The sequence below is a fragment of the Schistocerca cancellata genome, chromosome 3 (genome assembly GCF_023864275.1).
Source record: "Schistocerca cancellata isolate TAMUIC-IGC-003103 chromosome 3, iqSchCanc2.1, whole genome shotgun sequence".
NCBI lineage: Eukaryota > Metazoa > Arthropoda > Insecta > Orthoptera > Acrididae > Schistocerca > Schistocerca cancellata.
Window position 1 is genome coordinate 550,815,383 of NC_064628.1, and position 27,067 is coordinate 550,842,449.

Here is a 27,067-nt window from a genome sequence, read left to right on the forward strand (position 1 = left end):
GATGCATACAGAAGTAAAGAGGTATATAGTATAAAGATAAACACAACTATGCAGGATGAAAAGATGCGTGAATGGCTAAGAGGAAAGGGAAAGAGGAGAAGACTGAAGAGTAAATGGGAGTGAGGTTGTTTAACGTAGGTTCAGTCCAGGGGGATGGGGGGATGAAAGGATGTGTTGGAGTGCAAGTTCCCATCTCCGCAGTTCAGAGGGACTGGTGTTGGGTGGGAGAAGCCAAATGGCACATACGGTGTAGCAGGTTCCTAGGTCCCTAGAATTATGCTGGAGGGCATGCTCCGCTACTGGGCATTGGGCATCTCCTAGGCGGACAGTTCGTCTGTGTCCGTTCATGCGCTCAGCCAGTTTAGTTGTTGTCATGCCGATGTAAAAGGCTGTGCAGTGCAGGCATGTCAGTTGATAAATGACATGTGTAGTTTCACATGTGGCCCTGCCTTGAATTGTGTACGTTTTACCAGTAGCGGGGCTGGAGTAAGTGGTTGTGGGGGGATGCATGGGGCAGGTTTTGCAGCGGGGTCGGTTACAGGGGTAGGAACCGCTGGGTAGAGAAGGTAGTCTGGGAATATTGTAGGGTTTAACAAGGATGTTACGGAGGTTAGGGGGCCGACGAAAGGAAACTCTGGGTGGTGTGGGGAGAATTTTGTCAAGGGATGATCTCATTTCAGGGGTTGACTTGAGAAAATCATATCCCTGGCAGAGTAATTTGTTGATGTTTTCGAGGCCAGGATAATATTGGGTGACAAGGGGGATGCTTCTGTGTGGTCTGGGGGTAGGAACATTGTTGTTGGATGGGGAGGAATGTATTGCTCGAGAGATCTGTTTGTGGACAAGGTCTGCAGGATAGTTGCGGGAGAGGAAAGCACTGGTCAGGTTATTGGTGTAATTGTTGAGGGATTCGTCACTGGAGCAGATACGTTTGCCACAAATACGTAGGCTGTAGGGAAGGGAGCGTTTGATGTGGAATGGATGGCAGCTATCAAAGTGAAGGTACTGTTGTTTGTTTGTGGGTTTGATATGGACAGAGGTGTGGATGTGAGCTTCAACAAGATGAAGGTCAACATCCAGGAAGGTGGCTTGGGTTTTGGAGAAGGACCAGGTGAAATTCAGATTCGAAAAGGAGTTGAGGTTATGGAGGAAATTAAGGAGTGTTTCTTCACCATGAGTCCAGACCACAAAGATGTCATCTATAAACCTATACCAGGCCAGGGGAAGCAGCTGTTGGGTCTTCAGGAAAGCCTCCTCCATGCGGCCCATGAAGAGGTTGGCATAGGACGGAGCCATCCTGGATCCCATGGCCGTTCCCCTGATTTGTTTGTAGGTCTGGCCTTCAAAAGTGAAGTAATTATGGGTGAGGATGAAGTTGGTAAGTGTGATAAGGAACGAGGTTTTTGGAAGATCTTCGGGTGGGCGTTGGGAGAGGTAGTGCTCAAGGGCAGAGAGACCATGGGTATGTGGGATGTTTGTGTAAAGGGATGTAGCATCTATGGTGACAAGAAAGGTTTCAGGTGGGAGAGGAGTGGGAATGGATTTGAGGCGTTCTAGGAAATGGTTTGTGTCTTTGATGTAGGATGGGAGTCTGCGGGTAATAGGTTGGAGGTGCTGGTCTACCAGAGCTGAGATACGTTCGGTTGGGGCTTTGAAGCCTGCTACAATGGGACGGCCAGGATGGTTCTCTTTGTGGATTTTGGGTAATAGGTAGAAGGTAGGGGTACGTGGCTCAGGTGGAATGAGTAAGTCTATGGAAGCCGCTGTGAGGCCTTGTGAGGGACCTTGGATTCTTAGGATTTTTTGCAGCTCAGTCTGGATGGAGGGAATGGGATCCTGGGTAACAGCTTTGTAGGTTGAGGTGTCGGAGAGTTGACGCAGTCCTCCCGGCAGATAAAGGCTCCACAACTGTCGTACTTGACCGTGTGGAGTATGTGGCAGATTATCTACTCTATATGAGATTTTCCATTAATCATTTAGATCACCTATATGGTCCACATCCTTCATTGTTTTGTCCCTTTTGTTAGCTATCACTTACGTCTGTCATCTTAACATTTTCTCTTCTTCAGTGTTTTATATATCCATAAATAAATATTTTCGTCACCAACTGTGCTAGTTTCATCTTCCTCCTATTATCTTGTTCCGTTTATAGTCCTCTTCTCTTTTTTATTTATTGATTTATTTATTCAACATTCCATAGTTTTAACGTTCGTTATTCACTGTTTTCCAGGCAACAATCACTGCCAACAATCTCTTCCACACCTACCAGTATCATCCATTTCCGTCGATTTCTTGTTGCTGGCGATATTTTTGTGCCATTGTCTATCTTTCTCTGCCACAGGAAAATTTTTTTGGGACATTTTTGCGGCACGCGCGATCTTTTTTGCGGCACGCGCGATCGCTTTTGCGGTACGCGCGATCTTTTTTGAGTACGCGCGATATCTTTTGCAGCACGCGCGATCCTTTTTTCGCCACTCGCTATCTCTGTTTTTGAGCAACGTGTGTTCTTTTCCCCTGATCTGGACATACTTGCTTGGTCTGGTCAACTTTTTCCGTATTTTTCTTATTTAGTGGTCTTCCTTTGGTATTGAACATTACCAACACAATTTCTTTCTTTCTCGTCCTTCCCTCCGCATTTTATTCCTTCTTATGATTACTATTTCAATTTTAGTTATTTAATTTCCCTACCCACCAGTTTCCCACTATGTACCCTAATCCTATACCACATTATTTACATTCATTCCGGAAACATGCATTCACCGTAGCCAAATTGCAATCCCACATACTTTTCCTCCGGTCCTGCTTAACCTTTGGAATTACCCCTAAAGGGCTTACCTTAAAAGTTCCCATCTCCGGGTGCAATTCCTCCTTCCACCAGTCTCTCCTGGACTTCCAGAACCTTCAATCCTTAGCCCTTACCCAACTTGTCCTGAATCTCTACACTACTTCATGTAACCACCACTCCCAACAGCTCCTATCTCTCTTCAAATTCCTCCACCTCTCAAACCCTTGCTTGGAGAACACACTCAAGAACATCATCCTAGAAGCCAGCTGCAAACTTGAGTTCCATGCCACACACCACCTGAAAAAACTATCCACAGTGCTAGTGCAACACCTAAGAAGTGGGGCCCCTCTCCCTATCCCTCACAAACACCAACCACAACAGAACCTTCAACAAACCCCCCTCATAGCCAACAAACCTAGTCTAGCCACCCTACTCAATCTCCCCATCCCAGCACATACCCCACACAGACCAAATCTCAACTATAACCACAGTCAAATGCCACATATCGCCAGTCCCAATTCAGTCATAAACCTCTCATCCAGATCCCTCTCTCCTCCAGAGACATCTGTTCTGTCAAAAGGCTTAACCTTTAGCCCCACGCCTAAATTCAACCACACTGCCCTGGTTAAAGATCTCCTCTCATTCACCCGGAACCTCAACTGGAAATACCACTTCACTACCCAAACACAGCCCCCAAATACTAGACCCAGTGTTGAACCCTGTCTAGAACAGTTCCGACTGCCTTGTCAAAGGGATCCTCCTCCCCTCCCCCAAAACCATCCCTTGCAGACATTTCAGGAATTCCTCACATCCAGTGTTGCCTCCCAGTCCTTCTTGAAGAACATCCCAACAACCCCCAACATCACCCCAGCTGAATCCCGTTCCATTAAGGAGCTGAAAATAGACCGCTCTATTGTCATCCTCCCGGCGGATAAAGGCTCCACAACTGTCGTACTTGACCATGTGGAGTATGTGGCAGAAGGACTGCGTCAACTCTCCGACACCTCAACCTACAAAGCTGTTACCCAGGATCGCATTCCCTCCATCCAGACTGAGCTGCAAAAAATCCTAAGAATCCAAGGTCCCTCACAAGGCCTCACAGCGGCTTCCATAGACTTACTCATTCCACCTGAGCCACGTACCCCTACCTTCTACCTATTACCCAAAATCCACAAAGAGAACCATCCTGGCCGTCCCATTGTAGCAGGCTTCAAAGCCCCAACCGAACGTATCTCAGCTCTGGTAGACCAGCACCTCCAACCTATTACCCGCAGACTCCCATCCTACATCAAAGACACAAACCATTTCCTAGAACGCCTCAAATCCATTCCCACTCCTCTCCCACCTGAAACCTTTCTTGTCACCATAGATGCTACATCCCTTTACACAAACATCCCACATACCCATGGTCTCTCTGCCCTTGAGCACTACCTCTCCCAACGCCCACCCGAAGATCTTCCAAAAACCTCGTTCCTTATCACACTTACCAACTTCATCCTCACCCATAATTACTTCACTTTTGAAGGCCAGACCTACAAACAAATCAGGGGAACGGCCATGGGATCCAGGATGGCTCCGTCCTATGCCAACCTCTTCATGGGCCGCATGGAGGAGGCTTTCCTGAAGACCCAACAGCTGCTTCCCCTGGCCTGGTATAGGTTTATAGATGACATCTTTGTGGTCTGGACTCATGGTGAAGAAACACTCCTTAATTTCCTCCATAACCTCAACTCCTTTTCGAATCTGAATTTCACCTGGTCCTTCTCCAAAACCCAAGCCACCTTCCTGGATGTTGACCTTCATCTTGTTGAAGCTCACATCCACACCTCTGTCCATATCAAACCCACAAACAAACAACAGTACCTTCACTTTGATAGCTGCCATCCATTCCACATCAAACGCTCCCTTCCCTACAGCCTACGTATTTGTGGCAAACGTATCTGCTCCAGTGACGAATCCCTCAACAATTACACCAATAACCTGACCAGTGCTTTCCTCTCCCGCAACTATCCTGCAGACCTTGTCCACAAACAGATCTCTCGAGCAATACATTCCTCCCCATCCAACAACAATGTTCCTACCCCCAGACCACACAGAAGCATCCCCCTTGTCACCCAATATTATCCTGGCCTCGAAAACATCAACAAATTACTCTGCCAGGGATATGATTTTCTCAAGTCAACCCCTGAAATGAGATCATCCCTTGACAAAATTCTCCCCACACCACCCAGAGTTTCCTTTCGTCGGCCCCCTAACCTCCGTAACATCCTTGTTAAACCCTACAATATTCCCAGACTACCTTCTCTACCCAGCGGTTCCTACCCCTGTAACCGACCCCGCTGCAAAACCTGCCCCATGCATCCCCCCACAACCACTTACTCCAGCCCCGCTACTGGTAAAACGTACACAATTCAAGGCAGGGCCACATGTGAAACTACACATGTCATTTATCAACTGACATGCCTGCACTGCACAGCCTTTTACATCGGCATGACAACAACTAAACTGGCTGAGCGCATGAACGGACACAGACGAACTGTCCGCCTAGGAGATGCCCAATGCCCAGTAGCGGAGCATGCCCTCCAGCATAATTCTAGGGACCTAGGAACCTGCTACACCGTATGTGCCATTTGGCTTCTCCCACCCAACACCAGTCCCTCTGAACTGCGGAGATGGGAACTTGCACTCCAACACATCCTTTCATCCCCCCATCCCCCTGGACTGAACCTACGTTAAACAACCTCACTCCCATTTACTCTTCAGTCTTCTCCTCTTTCCCTTTCCTCTTAGCCATTCACGCATCTTTTCATCCTGCATAGTTGTGTTTATCTTTATACTATATACCTCTTTACTTCTGTATGCATCCTCTTTGGTTTGAAGCTGGCACAGTACTTACAGTAGAATATCTTTGGCTTCCCTCTGACAACCATGCCTCCATCCTTGCTACCCTCCCTATTTTCCTTTCCCTGTTGCTTCATAACCTGGGTTGTGAGTAACTGAATCTCCTTTCCCTTCTTCCCTTTCTTTCCCCTCTCTCCTCCCTGATGAAGGAACATTTGTTCCGAAAGCTAGAAACATAAATTTTCGGTTTTGTTTTGTGTGTATCTATCGGCTGTACTGAGCTGAGGTAAGTACTGGCCAGCCCCTGTATCTCTTTGTTAGTATTTGATAATAATTGTCCTCAGACACTCAGTTCATGTTGGTAATACTGAGAATGTTTCGGATGGCATCAGTACTGGTCGTTGATATTTGTAGTAATAACAATAAGATAACACTCACCATCAGACGTTCATTATATTAACATATTGACAATAGTATTCATCGTTTGAGGGCTTCCTGACTTCTGTGTGAAATTTGTATCATTGCTAATGGTACACATGAATCATATGTTGTTTACATGGCACATAAAGGCCGGAATTCTCACATAAATGACTGGACAGTCAATAAAAGACAGTACTCATGTGATGTGATAGCTGCACCTGTCATGCATACGTTTGAAGACATCTGTGACATGCAGATTTGCAGATAATATATTTAGACTCACCCCTAAGCTTTTCAAGAGAACATGAATATTATCATATATAGTGAAATACAAAAATTCAGCAATACAGCCAAAAGGAAACTCACCTGGCTTGACGGCAGCTTGCCCAGCAAATAAGGTGGAATTTTGTCCATGACTGTGACAATACATGAGACCCCATCTTCGGATGTTTACATTTATTTTCACACCGTACTTTAACTCAATGTCTTGGTTCCTTAAATTCATCATGATAACCCATACCCCAAAACAAAACTTTTGAAGATCATGTGATTGCATAGAAACCCAGGTGAATCATGGAGACTTTGTCTAAATCCAATATGCTGGACACACAAATTTTGCCAGCAGCCGTTAGGAAAGCTGAAAAGTGACACTTAACAAATATATAGACAGTGCTTTACTGCTTTTAAAAAAATATTCAACAGCAGCTTAATGTAAGCTCTGAGTTTGAATTTTTAACACAAGATCGTTGATATCTGGATTTAGGTAATTGAAACTGAGTCTTAAGGTATTTTCCAGGTTGTCTTCTGTTAACCTTGCATGTGTGTTGCATTTATTTGTTTTCATAAGAGAAAAAAAGAGTTGTTCACACTTATATGTGTTTCCAAAAAGATAAATTTTCCTTCTTGCAAATAATCTCAGTTGCGGATATTTCTTTTCAGTCACATAAGTTTTATAGAATTTGACCAGGTTTATTTCTTCAAATTTAGATTTTAAAGACAAATCGTCCTTAAGTTCAATAAGTTCTATTTGAAGATTTTCTCTGGCCTTTTCTACATCACAAGTTATTGGGTTAGCAAATACAGCAAACATGCTGTCTGCATTCCTGAAATCAGAAAACCTTGTGGTAAATTGCACTAATAATGATTTCAGCTCATGAGCGTAAGTAACATAATCAACATTTTCATGAGTTGACAATGTAGGAAAGTGTTAACAGTTTCCAGCTTTCATCTGCATTTCCCACAAGTGGATCTTTGCCGGAAAAGGTTTCAGATGGCTGTGTAATTTGTGAATTAACTGCCCTCATTTCTGGAGTTTGTAATTTAAGTCATTTAAACGAGATGTGATGTCAACCATGAATGTGAAATCACAATTCCATTGGGGATCATTTATTTCAGCCAGTGGTTTCCCTTTGATTGCCATAAAATCTTCTATTCCTTGTCAAAGATCATAGAAATGTTTTAGCATTTTGCACTTACTCAGCCGTCTCACTTCACAATGGTAAGATAAATCTGCATATTCAGAGCACAGATCATACAAATACTGATTGAATTGGTGGTGATTTAGTGTGTGGGACTTAATGAAATTGATGCCCGTGGTAACCACGTCCATGACATGTTTCATTTTAATTGATTTAGAACACAAATTTTGTTGATGAATAATGCAGTGAAGAATTGTTAATCTTTTTTGTCAATATTTACTTCAAAAGATAAAATGTTTTTGTGAACTGACCATCGCAGGTGCCCCATCATAAAAAAACTCCAGTGAGTTGACTCCACTGCAGGTTGAAGGTTTCAATGATTTTTTTCAACTTCATGAAATACATCTTCACTAGTAGTGATTACTTCTAATATCTGTAATTCTGCCACTATTTTGAAATCCACATCTACACCACAAACAAAAATCACTAATTGAGCTGTGTCCAATGAATCAGTGCTCTTGTCCAAAGTAATGTAAAATGCTTTGAATGTGGCAGCACGGTCACACAAACTTTTTTTAATGTCAACAGCCATCATCTCAGTTCATCGTACCATGGTTTGTTGCAACAGAATTACTTGTTCAAATACTTTTTTTTATCATGACACAGTACATCAGTGATGTCCAAGAGGCATTCCTTTTTGAATTTGCCTTCAGAAAAAAAGCTGTAATGACTTGGCAATGCTTCTGCTCACTATAAAACCAGTTTTAACGAAATTGTCACAGTGTGTCCTTGATATGGGAAACATTTGCTGTTGCTTTTCCAAACTGGAAATTAATAACGTAGTTCTGTCTTTCCCTAGTTGCCCTGTAAGCTGTTGTGTGTTTCATAGAAAAATGCCTTTTCACGTTATATTCTTTCACAACAGGTAATGGTTCACTACACAACAAGCAAACAGGTTTATTGTTGTACATCATGAAGAAGTAATCCTCAGTCCATTTTGTCTGGAATAGATGACATTCAGCATCTACTTTCCTCTTCTTAACGCCAGACATTTTTTAAATAAACTCGACGCACAGAGACATTTGCATGAAATTGAGAAACAATTAACACAGAACTTCATGTGCAAACTGACAGCAGACAACTAGCTTGTGCAGCAGCTGCTGCTGCTGTTGAAGTCAGTACATTTTGTGAGCAGTTGGTAATTTTAATGGCATTGTTTCCTACTACAAGCGTTTGCGCTCTATCAATGTGTACCACAGACACAGGCAGGAAATAACGTCCACATTTGACTCCTGTGCTGCAGCAGCAGTGGGAGGCAGCTCTGTACTGCACTACACATGCAAGTTGCTAATGAGGTGTCAGCCACTTCCACAATGATAGCTGACACAGCAACAGCCAGTCACTGAGGCCAGCACTTGCCTGTGTGGCTTCTCTTATCTTGAACATCTGCCATCCAGCACAGTCTGAGACTTGTCACCAGGCTGTGCTCTGTTTGGCCAGTCTTTAAGCAAGACTTTCACTGGTCTGCATCATGAGTTGCAAACCTGTGCCGAGCCTAGCTGAGCATTGGCAGGAATACCCAAAAGTGCTTCTCGGGTGGAGTGCAGTGTGAGCAACTTGTCTTCTCCTGCAGATAACGTCCGCAGGCCAGATTGAAATCAATCACAGGACGGATCCGGCCTGCAGGGCGCCGGTTGCCCATCCATGTTCTACATATTGCTTCATCACTACTTATAGTTGAACAATCTGTATTCCTACGTAAATTCACCCTTGGCTGGAAATCCTTCCAGCTCTTATTTAACTCCTGATTAAGTCTCTCACTTAGTTCATCCCTTTCAGTTATTCCGTTTCTTCTGTTTCTTTCCTTTCATACTCTCTCTTTTTCTTTTTGTGCTGTGATGAACTGTTGAGTGTTGGTACACCTGGGAATCAAGGAATCTTATCCTCTGTAAATACAAGGAACTTGGGAACAGAGGAACCAGTACCGACTGCTGAGGAAGTAGAGGTGGCCTTCAAGAAATTGAAGAATAAGAAGGCCCTGGGAATGGGTCTAATATGAGCAGAACTCATTAAAAATGCAGGAAAGAAATCTGTCAAACATGTTCACAAGCTTGTAGTTAAGATTTGGAAGATGAAAGTATCCCTGAGATTGGAACATAGGTATCATATGCCAAATACACAATAAAGGTGACACTTTGGTGTGCTCTAACTACTGGGGAATTTGCCTATTACCTACAGCTTATAAAATATCCTCCAACATCCTTTTTAACAGGCTTTCACCCTAAGTTGAAAATGCTGTTGGTGACTATCATTGTGGGTTTCGTCGGGGAAGATCTGCTGTTGATCAGGTCTTCACAATGCAGCAAATACTAGAAAAATGCAAAGATTTTGTGATTGATACACATCATCTCTTTATAGCCTTCATATCAACCTGTGACAGTATTGACAGAAGAGAGCTGTATACAGCAATGGACGAGTTAAGCATTCCTAATAAACTGATTGCCTTAGTGAAAGCTACTATGGAAAACATCAAATTAAAATACATGATATATAATCAAGTCTGTGATCTCAAACAATGGAAAAGGTTGTAAGAGATGCAGGCATCAATACAATAGGGACTATCCTGTATAAATCAGTTCAGGTACTGGTAGGTGCAGATGATATTAATATAATTGCTAGAAAACCAAGATCAATGAAAGAAGCTGCTAGAATGATGAACCTACAGATAAACAAAGGAAAAACTAAGTATATGCCTGTAGCGAAAAGGGACTATTCAAATGAGCCCTCATCCATAGAAATTGGTTCATATAAGTTTAATGACTTGAGTCAGAAGTAAACTAAGAATAATGTTGGCTCTAAAATTCAAAACTAAATACTATCCACCAATAAGTGCTACCATGGCCTCAGACAATAAATAAGGCTGATGCTAACAAAAGGTGCTGAAACATGGAGATTAATGACACTTAATGAAAGGCAACTGGACATATTTGAAAGAAAGATCTTGAGACAAAATCCCGGTCCAGTGGAAGAAAATTGTGTCAACCACAGGCGGTAGGTACTGATAACAAATGACAGAATGCATAAGAAGATATTTAGTGCAGTGCCTGAGGAAACCTGGAGAGCAGGAAGATGAAAGCTAAGGTGGGAGAGAGATGTCAGAGAGGACATGAGGAAAACTGGAACTCAGAATTGGAGGAGTTCAGCACTAAACAGGAAAGAATGGAATAATCTTCTACAGAAGGCAATGACTTATGCTGACGATATGATGATGGTGATGACGATTATGGTTTTAAACAAAACTAATTATATTTTTGCAGTCAGGTAGACTTAAATCTGGTCTAAATAAGAAATGGATATATTCAATGCAACATCAAATATGTGGGTTACATAAAATCAGAACCAAAAATAACAGAAGAGAGAAAAAAAACATTATTAGTAGGGGTGTAACTAGAGCAGAATGGAGATGCTCTGTTTCAGACTGCCCCTATACCAAAGCTGTTAGCTTCAGTGTGAAATTTTGTCTTAACATTCTTGTTATACAATGCTAGAACTGTAGGAGATGTTAGCGCATCCAAAAGAACAAGGAAAGACATCTCCTGCACCTCATTTCAAGAAAATTTGGCATCTCCCTACAGTAGTTCTTGCAAGGGATGTCCCTTGGCACAAAAGTCTTTTATAAATCACTGGTACTACAAACACATTCTGAGAAAACTTCTCACATCATGATTGTGCTGAAGACTCATAACATCTGTGACTGTAATTATTTTGTGTCTGGATTAGAATGGACTCCATCACCATTAACAAAGAGCCACAAAATTTTTATTATGTGGGCAATGAAGCAAGGTGTCCATTGTATGCTCAAAGGTAGCTGGACCATGATAGAATCAAAGCAGCATAACTTTGAACTCATAGAGGCCATCATGTGTTGTGAATGCAGTCTTTTCCTGGTGAGCTTCACCATTCTCAATTTGCCAGTATCCTGCTGCTTGTCCATAGTTGAGAAATATTGTGCTCCTATCAAGCAATCAAGGGTGTTGGCCATCCTTCTCTCTCACAAGGTCCACAGGAGAGGATCAAGGATTATCTGAAAGTTCGATGGTGTCACCATAAAGCATCTTCTCCATGTCTTCCCAGATTCTCTGTCATTCAGTTGGTGACATTCTAAAATAGTGTTTGCAAATTGGTGGTTTATCCCAGGTGTTGATATTATGCTTTACCATAGGCTTCTTGGTCTGTCATCCCGCCCGGTCCAGATTTGAAAGCATCAGAAAATTGATGCAGAATGGCTAACACTAGCTGACATTGCTTCTGAGTTAGGTCAGATCCTATTGGCATGTTGATAGTAGCTTACTCCACTGACTTGTCTGTAGATGTAGCGAAGTATGATTCTTCATCAATGGCACTGAGCTTGTAGTCTACCCCCTACTTCCTAATTCCATCTATTATACCTCTCCCTTTTCCCCCCTAAGGTAAGTCTTTCTGCTCCCAGGATTGGAATGACTCCTTACCCTCTCCATTAAAACCCACATCCTTTTCTCTTTCCCTCTCCTTCCCTCTTTCCTGATGAAGCAACTGTGGGTTGCAAAAGCTTGAAATTTGTGTGTGTGTTTGTGTGTTTTTTATTGTCTCCTATCAACATACCAATGCTTTCGTTTGGTAAGTTACTGCATCTTTATTTTTAGATATATTGTCCACATTAGTCTTTTATGAAAGTTTGCATGGAGCAGAGATCACAAGAAACTTTCTAGTTTACTTAGCTCATCATGTAGAGTTGACTCCAGTTCTTCTTGTCTAGAAGTCTGATTCTTGAAGCTGAAAATGTCACATTTAAGGTCCTCACAGTTGGATTGATCTAAATAAATTTGAAGATTGGTGTTGCAGAACTTTTTTGCATGTTAATGTATTTTCTCATATGTTAGTACAGCATACAGTCTTTTGATTTTTCACATTAACAAAGCCAAAATTACATTGTTTGCACAAATACAAAAATACATCTGGTCACAACAGAGGCATGCTTACTGCTCTGACACTCACACCATATTCCAAAGGGTTCACTATTTTTCTTAACAAATGGATTTCTGCACATTTCAGTTACATTATTAATTTCAATTATTATTTCATAAATGAATCCAGAAATAAACATAGTAACCAGTACAGTATTGTGTAATTAATAATAGAAACAGTTAGTAATTTCAAATGTTTCCAAAAAAGTAATTTTAACTGTACATTCAGAACTAGTACTTCTTGATTATAACATCAAGACTAAAACATTTTATAAAGTAATTCTTTTTTGTAAATTTTAGCTTGAAATACAACATACTGTGCATAAAATTATATAAAAGTTTTCAGAAAAGCAACTGTGATAATATTGACCTTCTCTAAAATTCGAGAAATAATTCTGGTATTGACAACTACTTTTGAGGAAAAGTAATGCTACAGGAGGGTGTCCTGTTACAAGCTACACACCATGGGCTGGTGTGGCTGTTCCCAAGCACATACCTTTAGGAATGAGTTATGGCTGCTCATGACAATTAACAAACGAGAGTTCTCTTTTACCACCTACATGACTGTTATTTGCAAGTAGATTTCTTTTGTGAGCCTGAGTAGATTTCTTCTTTGAACCTGAATAGCTTTTTGCAATTGGTGAAAGCTCCACAGTTTAATTGAGCATCTTGATTGACAACTGGAACTTACAGTTACTGTAGTAGATTTGTCAGTCTGGAACTCTGATCTTCCTCAGATTACCTGAGAATAATGCTATGACCACATTATCTTGAAGAGACAATATCAAAGGACTGTGTTTTTTCATTGATGTTATTCTTGCAACACATGTTCAAGTTTCCTGGATGTATTTCATGTTTGTGACCTTCAGCTCAATCTTTTGTTACCGAACATAGTCTTCTTCAGTTGGCAATGACAAGCATTCAACATTATAGGAAAATAAGCCTCTGTATTGACTAGTACCTGTGTGGCCTTTGAAGATGCCATTGATGAGATTTCCTGGTGTCTTGGTGACCATTGTTCATGGAGGATTTTCATCTGTGATGTCCTCAGCTCCATAGATGGTCGCCTCAGTTTTCCTCAAGTCAGTGGCTAAGTGAATGGCTGCTACCTCTGTATGGTGATGGGAAATGGTTATGTCAAATTGGTGAGCATCCTAATCCAGGTTGATTTTAATCATCTATAGGTGACAGGTATGAATAGAACTGTTGTGATAGTTCATCTTTTGTGGTGTGATAGTGATCAAATTCTTGTCGTCTTTCTCTGCAGTAGCATACAGTGTATTCATGGCCCCACAGCGGAAAGATACCAGCATGTTATCCTTCATCCTCCAAATATCTGTTCTTCTATGGGTTTGTTGCACTTGGCAGAAGAGTTAGATATACCTGTGTTTGTCAGATGGTGGAATAGCATTTTGCAGCTGCTGCATAAGTACAAGTTAGTCAAGTTCATTCTTCATGATGCATTCAACAGGTGGTGGAGATTAATGCTGAAGATCAACACATTTCTTCTTCAACATTCTCTATTATCTCCTGATGTCTGGAGTTGACATTCAAGGCTGCTATCTCTTGCATACCCTGTGTGATATTTCTAGCTGCTGTAAATTGCTGTATCTTTTCTCATACTACTTGGCATATGAGAGAGGTGAGATCATGGTGGCCCCCCACAACAGCAGTAGAGACCACATTCAGGAGTTGAACATAACATTTCCTCAATGCCCTGGCAGCTCTTGATCAGAACCGCAGTTTCTGTAACATTCCTTACCAAAAGGGCTTAGTACATGTCTTCTGTGACTACTTTCATGAAATATGTGACTTTGTCAGCTTCTGTCATATTCGGTTTCACAGTGAGGTATAGTGAAAAAATATTCTGAATGTAAAATATGGCCTTGTTCTTCATTTGTTCTTCCACTTCTTCATTTCAACCTGGAGTTTGTCCCAGCTATTGAGCTTCTCCATTTCATTGTTGAAGCACTGCTAGGTTGTGCCGTTCAAGTAAAGGAACACATTTTCCAAAAACATCATGTGATCCCACCTGTTGTATTTGGTAACTTGGTCAAATCTCCTCATCCATTTCATCAGGTTCTGATCAACATCTCTGGAATACACTGATGGGTGCCTGATGTTGATTGATGTTTTGGCATACCTTGGTCTCCTGAATACACATGGACCTTGGGAACAATGTACTGCTTGTATTCCAGTTCTTGTTTGTGTATGTGAATGCTTTTGCACTACCCAACTGGAACCAATGTAGATATTTTAACTGCTAGGTTTCTCCACCAAACAATGTCATGTCATAACCAGAATCAAGTCCAAATCCAAAAGTAGGATCATCAGTTAAGTACAACACTTAGAACTGAAAGCAATTTTAATACAGACATCAATGCACAGCTGCCTCCTGGTTAGAGAGTGCTACTATTAACACAAACATAGGCTATTCCAGAATATGAAAATAGTACAAATGTGAGAAATTTTGAGAACCTTCCAGAAATTTTAAATACTAAATAACAAAAATTTACATGTGATCACATTTTTAATGGAAGCCCACAGCACACTAGACAGCAATCCTAATTCGTACTCACATTCCATGCAGCACACCTTGAAGCATTATATTCAGATTGGTAGTTAAATTATTATTTCTTCTTGAATTTCCAACAGGAATATGATCTTAAAAATTGAAGCCGTGATAAATATGCAAGGCAACTAAGTAAAGGGATTCATTTGCACAGGTCACATACTATATTAAAAGAAGACTGCTATAATTACTATGGAGTAATATGTGGCATATTAGGACATGACTGTTTATTAAACATTATGCTGTGAATCATTTCCTTAATATTGATTAATTCAGTAACAGTAGACAAGGAGTTCAGTACAGACATATTCTTGTGCTTCACAGGAATTTGTTGTGAAGTAGTAGTAGTGGTAGTAGTAGTAGTCAATGTAACAGTTGTTTTATTCATTGATAGACCTCTTTTGCAAGGATATTGGGCATGTCTTGGTATTAAAATTTAAGAACAAAAAAATAAAGTAATTTACATATACAGACATTTACATAGTTACAGGTCTAGCACGATAAGGATATGACAGGTAGTCAGTCGTGGCCTAACAATAAAATCCATCCCAGCACTCGCCTGAAATAATTTATGGAAACCACAGGAAACTTAAATCAGGATGGCTGGATGAAGATTGGAGCCTCCACACTCTGAAATAGAAGGCTACTCTGTTTAGAACATTGCTACCTCATTTAGTTTATCACTAATGTGCAATAGTGTTTTACTAGTAAGTTATTCAATAATGTAAAAGACTAATGCCTCACTGTTTACTCATTTCTCACTCCCAGTCGCTGCAAACACTTTACATATAATACATACAATGTTTCATAACACTGTATGCACTACACAAACTATCAGCTGACATCAGGACCAAATTCCAATTTGCTAGCTTGAAATATGAGGTTTGACAGACCAGAAATAAGACTGATGATGCTAATTTATGTAATATTAAATATGTCCAGTTACAGGGCCTATTTGAGTTCACACAGATCTGCAGCCTTCCATTTACAGTTCAAAACATTTCTCTATGGATCAGCACAGGTGTCCTGCCATACCTGTCTTTCTGCAGAGAGCAAGAAGGCATCTATAGTAAATTGATCATCCATTGCCACAGTCTATCAATTTTAATATATCTTGTCACAGCTTAAGAACACAGTTCATGATAAAAACATTTGTGCTGTAATACACCATGCCAAAAATGCTCCTTATTCTCATTTAATTTTTTGTTGAGGTACTAGAATTTGGAGTGCTGGTATTCCCCTATTTTCACCAGTACTTTTATTTATCCTTGTACGTTTCTGCTGTGTATGTACTTTTTCTTGGACCTTGTGTCAGAGGGACTGGACGGAATGTATGAAACATACTCCATTGTACATAGACTCCATTAGGCAGAAGAACAGTGCCTTCCTTACATGTACAGCTGTTATGATTACACATTCTGGCTTCTTTTTTTATTTTTAGCATTTATGAGAATGCAAGTATTAATTGTCCTCTTCTGAGGAATCATAAGTAGCTCACATGGTGAACCAGGAAGAGCTTCATCATTCATTTGAAGAAAAAGAAATGAGCAGTGACTACTCCAGCATTGGCAGACACAGTATCATTTGTTTGCTGATACTGGCTGTGGCAGGAGTCAAAACATTAATGACCCAAAGTCTTCTGACTTCTATTAGTTCAGAACTAGGGTGTTGGCTACTCAAAAAGTAACATGCTAATAGCTGGTGTCAATGAACAAGTCTTGGCAGAAATTTGTCATACACAATTTTAACATCCATCAAGTTCATAGTTATCCATCATTCAGCCTATCTTTTTTTACTTATTTGTCCAAACCTGAACACTGTGATAAATCTTGACGCATATTCATTGTGCGTAATGTTGGAGTAAGGCTTTTATGTTTCCTCTAAATAGTGTGACAAATGAGTAACTACTTTTTACAGACTCCTGACATTAGTGCTTGTACTGAGTTCTTAGTTCTGTGTTTGGGTTATTATGGACTATTACAGAAATCAAAGGAAGAGAAAGGGTAACACAGGTGCAAATAAATACGTTACAATTATTAAGTGACCCCAAAAGAATCACTGACTTCAACATTGTCATCCGAGAGATAGTTATAATCATAGTGTTACATGCCCTCACCACACTAGATGTTAGGGATTCAACCCACATTCTGTGGATTCAATCACATTCTGTTGATCAGGTACTGCACTGCTCACCGCCATTGCTAATGGCCTTGTTTTTTCTGCCTTCATGATTAATAGTTCTATAACATCTCTTCTCTTGTTCATCAATTCTACAATGATTTTAACTCTACTGTTCTGTCCATTTTGATGTGAGAACCTGCTGAACTAGCTTTTGTTTCCAACACATTGAAGATTATTATTTAGGCATAAGAATCATTGTTATGATTAAAGGTGCATTTTTCTTCACTACTCTTTGCAGTTGTAACTAACAGTGTCTGTAATATGTTTTTTTTTTTCCATACAGATGCGGCCTGCCCTGAAGAAAGCAACATTTCATCTGGCATGGTCACCAGACTCCTTACCAGCTTCTGAAGCTATTTCACCACTACTGGAATACCTCGATGCACATCTTGTTGCCCTTAATGCGGCACTTCTGCCACGTAATTTTGAGCGACTGTTGTCTGATGTGTGGCAGGTGTCATTGCTAGAGCTGGGTCAGCAGATGGATGGCAGTGCCGGGGTGTGCTTAATTGAGAGTTTCATTTCTATAGTCTTTATATGCACACAAAAAGTAAAAATATACAAATAGCAAGCCTATATATGAGGCATGTTCAGATAGTAAGTGTACTAGATTTTTGTATTCTTTTAGAATAAGTGTATATGAAAAAAATTAAAGGATATAGCTTATACACATTTTCATAATTTTTTGTCCAAATAATCGCCATCCCTTTCAATGCATGTGGGGAATCATGGCACAGGATTCTTTATGCTCTCCTCAAATAATTCTCCCACCAGCTTCTTCCCCACTTCAGAACCTCTTTCTATGCCTGCTTGTTGGTTCAAAATTTAATTATACTGACGTGGAATCCAGGGAAGCCTTCTTGGTTACCCAGGCCTGCCAACCCAAAGTTTGGTACAGATTTATTGATGACATCTTCATGATCTGGACTCACAGTGAAGAAGAACTCCAGAATTTCCTCTCCAACCTCAACTCCTTTGGTTCCATCAGATTCACCTGGTCCTACTCCAAATCCCATGCCACTTTCCTTGATGTTGACCTTCATCTGTCCAATGGCCAGCTTCACACATCCGTCCACATCAAACCCACCAACAAGCAACAGTACCTCCATTACGACAGCTGCCACCCATTCCACATCAAACGGTCCCTTCCCTACAGCCTAGGTCTTCATGGCAAACGTATCTGCTCCAGTCCGGAATCCCTGAACCATTACACCAACAACCTGAAAACAGCTTTTGCATCCCGCAACTACCCTCCCGACCTGGTACAGAAGCAAATAACCAGAGCCACTTCCTCATCCTCTCAAACCCAGAACCTCCCACAGAAGAACCACAAAAGTGCCCCACTTGTGACAGGATACTTTCCGGGACTGGATCAGATTCTGAATGTGGCTCTCCAGTGGGGATACGACTTCCTCAAATCCTGTCCTGAAATGAGATCCATCCTTCACGAAATCCTCCCCACTCCACCAAGAGTGTCTTTCCGCCGTCCACCTAACCTTCGTAACCTCTTAGTTCATCCCTATGAAATCCCCAAACCACCTTCCCTACCCTCTGGCTCCTACCCTTGTAACCGCCCCCGGTGTAAAACCTGTCCCATGCACCCTCCCACCACCACCTACTCCAGTCCTGTAACCCGGAAGGTGTACACAATCAAAGGCAGAGCCACGTGTGAAAGCACCCACATGATCTACCAACTGACCTGCCTACACTGTGATGCGTTCTATGTGGGAATGACCAGCAACAAACTGTCCATTCGCATGAATGGACACAGGCAGACAGTGTTTGTTGGTAATGAGGATCACCCTGTGGCTAAACATGCCTTGGTGCACGGCCAGCACATCTTGGCGCAGTGTTACACCGTCCGGGTTATCTGGATACTTCCCACTAACACCAACCTATCCGAACTCCGGAGATGGGAACTTGCTCTTCAATATATCCTCTCTTCCCGTTATCCACCAGGCCTCAACCTCCGCTAATTTCAAGTTGCCGCCACTCATACCTCACCTGTCATTCAACAACATCTTTGCCTCTGCACTTCTGCCTCGACTGACATCTCTGCCCAAACTCTTTGTCTTTAAATATGTCTGCTTGTGTCTGTATATGTGTGGATGGATATGTGTGTGTGTGTGCGAGTGTATACCCATCATTTTTTCCCCCTAAGGTAAGTCTTTCCACTCCCGGGACTGGAATGACTCCTTACCCTCTCCCTTAAAACCCACATCCTTTCGTCTTTCCCTCTCCTTCCCTCTTTCCTGATGAGGCAACAGTTTGTTGCGAAAGCTTGAATTTTGTGTGTATGTTTGTGTGTCTGTCGACCTGCCAGCACTTTCATTTGGTAAGTCACATCATCTTTGTTTTTAGGTATATTTTTCCTACGTGGAATGTTTCCTTCTATTATAACCATATATATATATATATATATATATATATTTAAAAAGAAAGATGATGAGACTTACCCAACAAAAGCGCTGGCAGGTCGATAGACACACAAATAAACACAAACATACACACAAAACTCAAGCTTTCGCAACAAACTGTTGCCTCATCAGGAAAGAGGGAAGGAGAGGGAAAGACGAAAGGATATGGGTTTTAAGGGAGAGGGTAAGGAGTCATTCCAATCCCGGGAGCGGAAAGACTTACCTTAGGGGGAAAAAAGGACAGGTATACACTCGCACACACACACATATCCATCCATACATACAAGACACAGTCTGCTTGTGTCTTGTATGTATGGATGGATATGTGTGTGTGTGCGAGTGTATACCTGTCCTTTTTTCCCCCTAAGGTAAGTCTTTCCGCTCCCGGGATTGGAATGACTCCTTACCCTCTCCCTTAAAACCCATATCCTTTCGTCTTTCCCTCTCCTTCCCTCTTTCCTGATGAGGCAACAGTTTGTTGCGAAAGCTTGAGTTTTGTGTGTATGTTTGTGTTTATTTGTGTGTCTATCGACCTGCCAGCGCTTTTGTTGGGTAAGTCTCATCATCTTTCTTTTTAAATATATTTTTCCCACGTGGAATGTTTCCCTCTATTATATTCATATATATATATATATATATATATATATATATATATATATATATGGTTATAATAGAAGGAAACATTCCACGAAGGAAAAATATATCTAAAAACAAAGATGATGTGACTTACCAAATGAAAGTGCTGGCAGGTCGACAGACACACAAACGAACACAAACATACACACAAAATTCAAGCTTTCGCAACAAACTGTTGCCTCATCAGGAAAGAGGGAAGGAGAGGGAAAGACGAAAGGATGTGGGTTTTAAGGGAGAGGTTAAGGAGTCATTCCAGTCCCGGGAGCGGAAAGACTTACCTTAGGGGGAAAAAAGGACGGGTACACACTCGCACACACACACATATCCATCCACACATATACAGACACAAGCAGACATATTTAAATATGTCTGCTTGTGTCTGTATATGTGTGGATGGATATGTGTGTGTGTGCGAGTGTGTACCCGTCCTTTTTTCCCCCTAAGGTAAGTCTTTCCGCTCCCGGGACTGGAATGACTCCTTAACCTCTCCCTTAAAACCCACATCCTTTCGTCTTTCCCTCTCCTTCCCTCTTTCCTGATGAGGCAACAGTTTGTTGCGAAAGCTTGAATTTTGTGTGTATGTTTGTGTTCGTTTGTGTGTCTGTCGACCTGCCAGCACTTTCATTTGGTAAGTCACATCATCTTTGTTTTTAGATATATATATATATATATATATATATATATATATATATATATATATCTCCCAACATTCTTTTGTGGTTGTCTCACACAAGAGAGTTCCAAAGAGTTGTGGAAACATCGCATAAATTTCATCCCCTGTCAGTTTGCAGTCTTATGAACAGTTCCTTCGATTTTTGCACTATTTCATCAGTCAGAGTGGAAGGTCTCCTCTGTTCATCATGAACATTTATTGTGCCTCCACTACACTCCCCACACAACTTAAACACACTCATTTTGCTCATAACACCTTTGCTATAAACTGTTGTGATTCGCGAAAAAATTTCAGCAAGTGCTATTCCTTCTGTGAGTAGGAAGTGGATAACAGCATGAGAAGTTTCCATACTAATGTGTTCCTGTGGTGCTTGCTCTGGTCATGGAATCCCCCCCTCTACCACTCATTGTTGCCAATCCTCAAAAAGTAAAAAATACAGTCCATTATGGTCACAGTACACTTACCTTCTGAACAAGCCTCATATATAATGTGTGTGTAATGCTGAAAATTTGTAGGATGTTCATAAATAAGAACTTGTTCAATCACTTGTGCAAAATCAATATTTAATTATTATGATACACTTTCTATGCATTGTTTCTTGTTTATGGTGTAAACATCCCCTGCAAAATGACAATCAACTAAGAGCCGAGAGCCTGTTGTAAGTTATGCTATGTTATACTGTATGCATTCCCTTATACATACCAATTCCTAGGAGAAATAACTAACTTAAAAGTTTTCATTCAGCATAAGTACCTGTGAATTCACTGTCAGATTAGAAAACAGTGCCAGGAAGCAATCATTATGAATGTATACAAAACATGATTACAGAGGTAAAAATAAATAATTGAAGTTTCAAAAATTGCACTGGAACAAAATCAGTATTTTATTGGCCCAAGGCAAGGTGTGAAATTAGTCGTATGTCATGAAAATAAGATGACTACAGATGCACAAAATGTTCCTACAATGTAGCTTTTTTGCCAGTTATTGTAGCTCAGAACACCAGAGATATGCTGTTCAGTCTTAAACTATTTCTGCTGCTTTACGTGCCTTTATCAGTACAATTACCTTTTCAGACTTCATTGCCAACGCTTTCTGGTACTCTGTCAGTATTTTGAGTGAATGTTTCATGACCTATATGAAATTAAAAAATGAAATGAAACTATTTCAGTTTCCCTGCATACTTTCACTTTGGAAATGCTGTTAAAAGTAACAACTTTACAAAATATTACTCGACTAAATGACGGTTACTATTATGACACTATGAATGTTTTCTGGTGACATGATGACACACATGTAGAAAAATTTCATAATCAACATAAAAATATGGTTGACATTATTTCTGTACTTAGGTCAGTATTCTGTTCTGAATAATCTCTGTTTCATTTTGAATAGGAAAAAAATGTGAAAGGTTCTAACTTCATAATTCAACACTGAAGAGCATTCTTCCTCTTGTGACTGACACCAAATATTTCATCACTTGCAAAGAATGAGAAATGCCTACATTCACAGTTCAATAAAATATTTTATCTTATCTTTCATTTAAATTTTTCAGTTCACCACAACCTGTTGCAGTCACATTTTCTTAATAAGTGCCTTATCATTAAATGGTAGTTTTGTTAGCACATTGCTGTGTGCCCACTCACAAGATCTATTTGCTTGCGACCATCCACAGGCATCCACCATTTCACATATGGACAGTTGATCAGGAACAGCCTGCTTTACAGTGCTGAAAAATGGGCAGACTTGATTCAATATATTTTATGAGATTTGCCAGACATTCATGAATGTACCATTAAAAATCAGTGCTAAACAATACATTATAAAAGCAGAGATATGTTTCACTTCATGAGAAATACTGAAAAGAAATCCAGCTAGCAAATGTGTTCTTGCTGTACTCAAGGCCAGATCCTCAACTCATATTAAGTCATATTTCATTGACTGTCTTAGGTTGTTAAGACTGTATAATTCCTTCTTTATTGTCTTCCATTTAATCACAATATATTAATAAACTGGCTCTGAAATATTTAAGGTGCTAAAAGAAAATTATTTTGTAGACCTCAGTAAATACCAGAAGAATAATAAATATATTCTTTACTTATAAAGGAAGCAAAAGAAATACTTTATCAAGTCATAATATTACTGTATCTGTTTAACTAAGTTCATAATATTATTGTATTTGTTTGATTGCAGGACAAAATGCCCATGTTCTATGAGCGACTGTATGAAGCACTGGAAATTCTTGTGGATTTCTTCCATGCTGAGCAGAAAGGTTTACCCCTGGAACAATTGAAATCATGTATGTCAGTCAATAAGCAGCTTAAAGTAACTATTAAAAAATTATGAAGTGACAGCTACATATATAGTGTTGAGAATCGTTGTCATTACATATGAAAAATTACAAAATCATATCCAATCTAATTATCTATGCAAAAGTACATTTTTCAAATAAGATTTCAAAATTTGACCAGTGGAACTGAAAGACAGGAATTACTAAACTGGGTGTATTGGAGACCCATCACAGATTTCTTAGTCCTTTAAAATTACAGCATACTGGCGCACTGTGCATTTGTGTTTAGAAATTCACTGGAATATGTGTGGCAGAAAAAAGATATGGACTACCATTGTGTTTGTCTTTCTTCTTATGTACTTCAAATTGAAACATGATAAAAATGACTGATCATACTTCTTGATATGTTGATTGGTCATAGGGATTCCTATTTCACAATCACGTACATTGTGTTATTTCATATACTCAGCACTTTTTATTTTTCAAAATGCACTGGCAAGACCATATTTGCTGACTATCTAAACTAAGCTAAGTTGTTCAATTAAAGCCAGCCAAAAAAAGACTGGGTCACCTGTGACAGCAGCCATGTCGTATACCAGCTCTGCTGCAATCATTACACAGGTTTTTATATTGACATGCCTACCAACCAGCTGTCCACCAGGATGAATGGCCACCACCAAACTGTGGCCAAGAGCAAAGTGGATCACACTGGAGCACGACTTGCAGCTGAACATAACATCCTTGATTTCAATGGCTGTTGCACAACCCAGGCCATCCGTATTCTTCCCTCCACTACCAGGTTTTCTGAACTTTGCAGATGGGAGTTATCCTTACAACACATTCTCTACCCTCAAAATTATCCTGGCCTCAACCTACAGTAACCTACTGCCCCCACACTCTCCATCCACTGTCTGTGGCTCTACATCCTATTGCCTCCTTCCAACTCACATCCCCTCTCTTCCTCACTGTGTGCTGCTCTCTGCTAACATACCCACTGATCTTTTCCCCTTCTCTGCTCCATTCCTTTTCAACTTCTCATATCCCCTTCCCCTCCCTCCCTGACAGCCTCATGACTCTGTGTCTGGCAGTCTTGTACTGCTGTCATCTGATTCATGCATGGTCCACCAGACAGTACTCTTCTCTCTCTCCATCCATACCCTGCTATCATTTCCCCTCCCCCATCCCACTGTGAACTGCTGCTTTTGTTCAACACAAGAATTTCATTCTGCAGCCAAAGATAGCAGCCTAGTGTGTGTGAAGTGTGCTTGCTTTTGTGAATTTGTGTTTGTGTTTTCTTCTCAGAAGAAGGCTTGGGCCAAAAGCTCAGTGTGGAATAGTCTTTTCATTGTGCCTGCTGCAGTTTAATGTATCATCTGTACAGAGATTAGCAATCTACCCTTTTTATAATGTTTAGTAAAATCTGTTACTATATGTTATCCATCTTGAGCTCACTGGAATCCAATCTTAGTAAAATGTTTGCTGATATATGTAAAATTCTGAATAACATGGAAAACTTACAAGAAAGAATATGGATGAGAAACAGTGAGTGTTAAAAAAAAGTGGCAAGACTGGACACTCCCCAGGATATAATGTGCTTGACATCGTAAATAAGAAATAATGTTTGTACATAATGCACTGGGATATAAATGGCCTAAGTGCTGTCTTTTCAAACAAAAGTTATGAAGTTGACAAACTACAAATTATTCTTTCTGAATGTAAAAATGACAAAATTATTTGCCTCAATGAACATTTGCTTACAGCTGATAATGCTAAAACACTTAATGAAATCAAAAATTTTGAAATAGTCAACAGCTTTTGTACTCAAGAGCAACCATGTGGATGCTCTTGCATATGTACTCATTGTGATATAAAATATGAAATGATTGTAATTATTTGACTGAAGAGAGTGTATTTGAAAGCTGTTGTGTTGGGTGAAGGGACATAAATGATGTTGTAGTTTCTATTTATGGAGTACCAAAAAGGCTACAACTGAAGCTTTACTGGTCAGATTTGACTAGAAAAATCCAATAAAGAAAAAAGGAAGGAAATTGTAGTGGCTGCTGACTTCAACATTAATATTGTAGTTCAAAGCAATGATGTGTCCAAATTCTCTGACATAATATGCAGTCAATGACCTGTACTGATGATATTTTAACAAATTATATGTTTGAAGATATTTATAAATGTTGCTTAGATTTAGTAATCTCTGATCACTCTGCATTATTCATTGACAAAGAAATCTCATGTAACAAAAGCCATATAAAAACAAACCTCAATTTAAAAAAATTCAATTGTATTTAGCTATATGTTAAGAGAAGCAGAATGGCCTTATGACAGCTATATTTCAAGTAGTAGTAACTTTGATAACTTTTTAAGTAGCTTTCTTGAAACATTTAGGGAAACTTATCCATTTAGAACTACATCTAATAAGATGACTAGTAATCTTATATGGATAACTCAGGTTATAAAAATTGCTCATGTCAAGAAGTGGCAACTCCACAGCGAACTGAAATATAATAAAAGTAGGCATTTTACTGAGTAGGCCAGACATTATAAAGCTATATTTTAAAAAGTTGTGAAGGCAGCTAAACAAATGACAAACAATAAGTTCATTTTACAACATTCAAGTAAGACAAAGACAATGTGGCCCACTGTCAGATCAGAGTAAGAAGCTTGGGGTAAGAGATGGAGGGGGGGGGGGGGGGGGGGACTCTAGAACTCATATTGTGCCAATGATGGTACAGGATACAATTTTGGTAGCAATGTCAAATACATTAACATTTTGGAACATGGAGCACTGCGTAGACCACGATGTGGAGATAGGGGTGGCAGGCATATATTCCATTGGCCCCAGCCACAGGTTGTAATGATGAATTGATACTGTCAGATGTTGGTGGGACTAGAGTTGATTATGACGCCAATGCCACTGGAAGCTTTATGCTTATGTGGAAAACATGTGATAGCTTCATGTTCTTATATTTGTAGAGGTACCCACCATAGATTTTGTCCATAGTGACGAGGACACAGTGCCTCTGCTGGAGAATCATGGACTAGTTGGTGTCCTGTCATGCATCTGTGGATATAGTCAGTGGAGAAGAGTCAACAGGGCTCAGCTGTAGAGTAGCTCCACTGCACTGTACTAGCTGATGATGGTGGCCTTTTATGTGTTCAAAAACTTTGTTCGAGCATCTTCAGTTGATGTGGGCCAGACAGTTATCTTCAAGTTATCTTTAAGAGTCCAGACCATTTGTTTAGCTCCTCCATTTGTGCAGGAGAAGAGGAGCTGGAAGCAGATGTATAATTCTGTAATGTTTGGAAAATATGAAGAAGGCTGACAATGTAAATTGTTACTATTTATGGAATATTCCATCAGTTCTTAGAGGAACATAGACACATTAATGACTTGAATAAAATGTATTATAGTGGGAAGTTAATATGTTGTATTCAAGTTATTAAAATGTAAATTGTGGTAATCTGTCAGATGCAAATGTATGAGGAAGATCTTCAGTGGTGATATTTGTGTGAGGGCCTGGGCAGTCATTTCTGTCATTTTACTTTGTAGGCAATGTATGTATGGGAATTTAGAATAGGCCTAAAGACTGTGATTCACATGACATTGAAAAACAGGACCTGCAAAGTTGATGTGAATGCAGTCCTATACACCTGCTGGTTGTGTTCAATAAGAAAACACTGCAGATAGAGCATGTCATTAGTGGGTTTTAATGTTCTGTGTTATTGATTTTCTTATTGATTACTGGCCAACAAACATGGTGGCAAACCTTGAGTCCCATATGGATGGTATTCCAGTAACCTGCTTCGAGCAGTGATTGAACC

At 40.2% G+C, this 27,067-nt stretch overlaps 1 protein-coding gene across 1 annotated transcript in view; it reads left to right on the forward strand.

Moving 5' to 3' along the window:
• Window positions 1-27,067, forward strand: part of LOC126176419 (BAI1-associated protein 3) — a 394,605-nt gene that overhangs the window by 293,792 nt on the left and 73,746 nt on the right. The window contains exons 19-20 of the mRNA XM_049923576.1: window positions 17,504-17,719; window positions 23,137-23,242. Coding sequence (XP_049779533.1) covers window positions 17,504-17,719; window positions 23,137-23,242 — 322 coding nt within the window. The remainder of the gene's footprint in view (window positions 1-17,503; window positions 17,720-23,136; window positions 23,243-27,067) is intronic.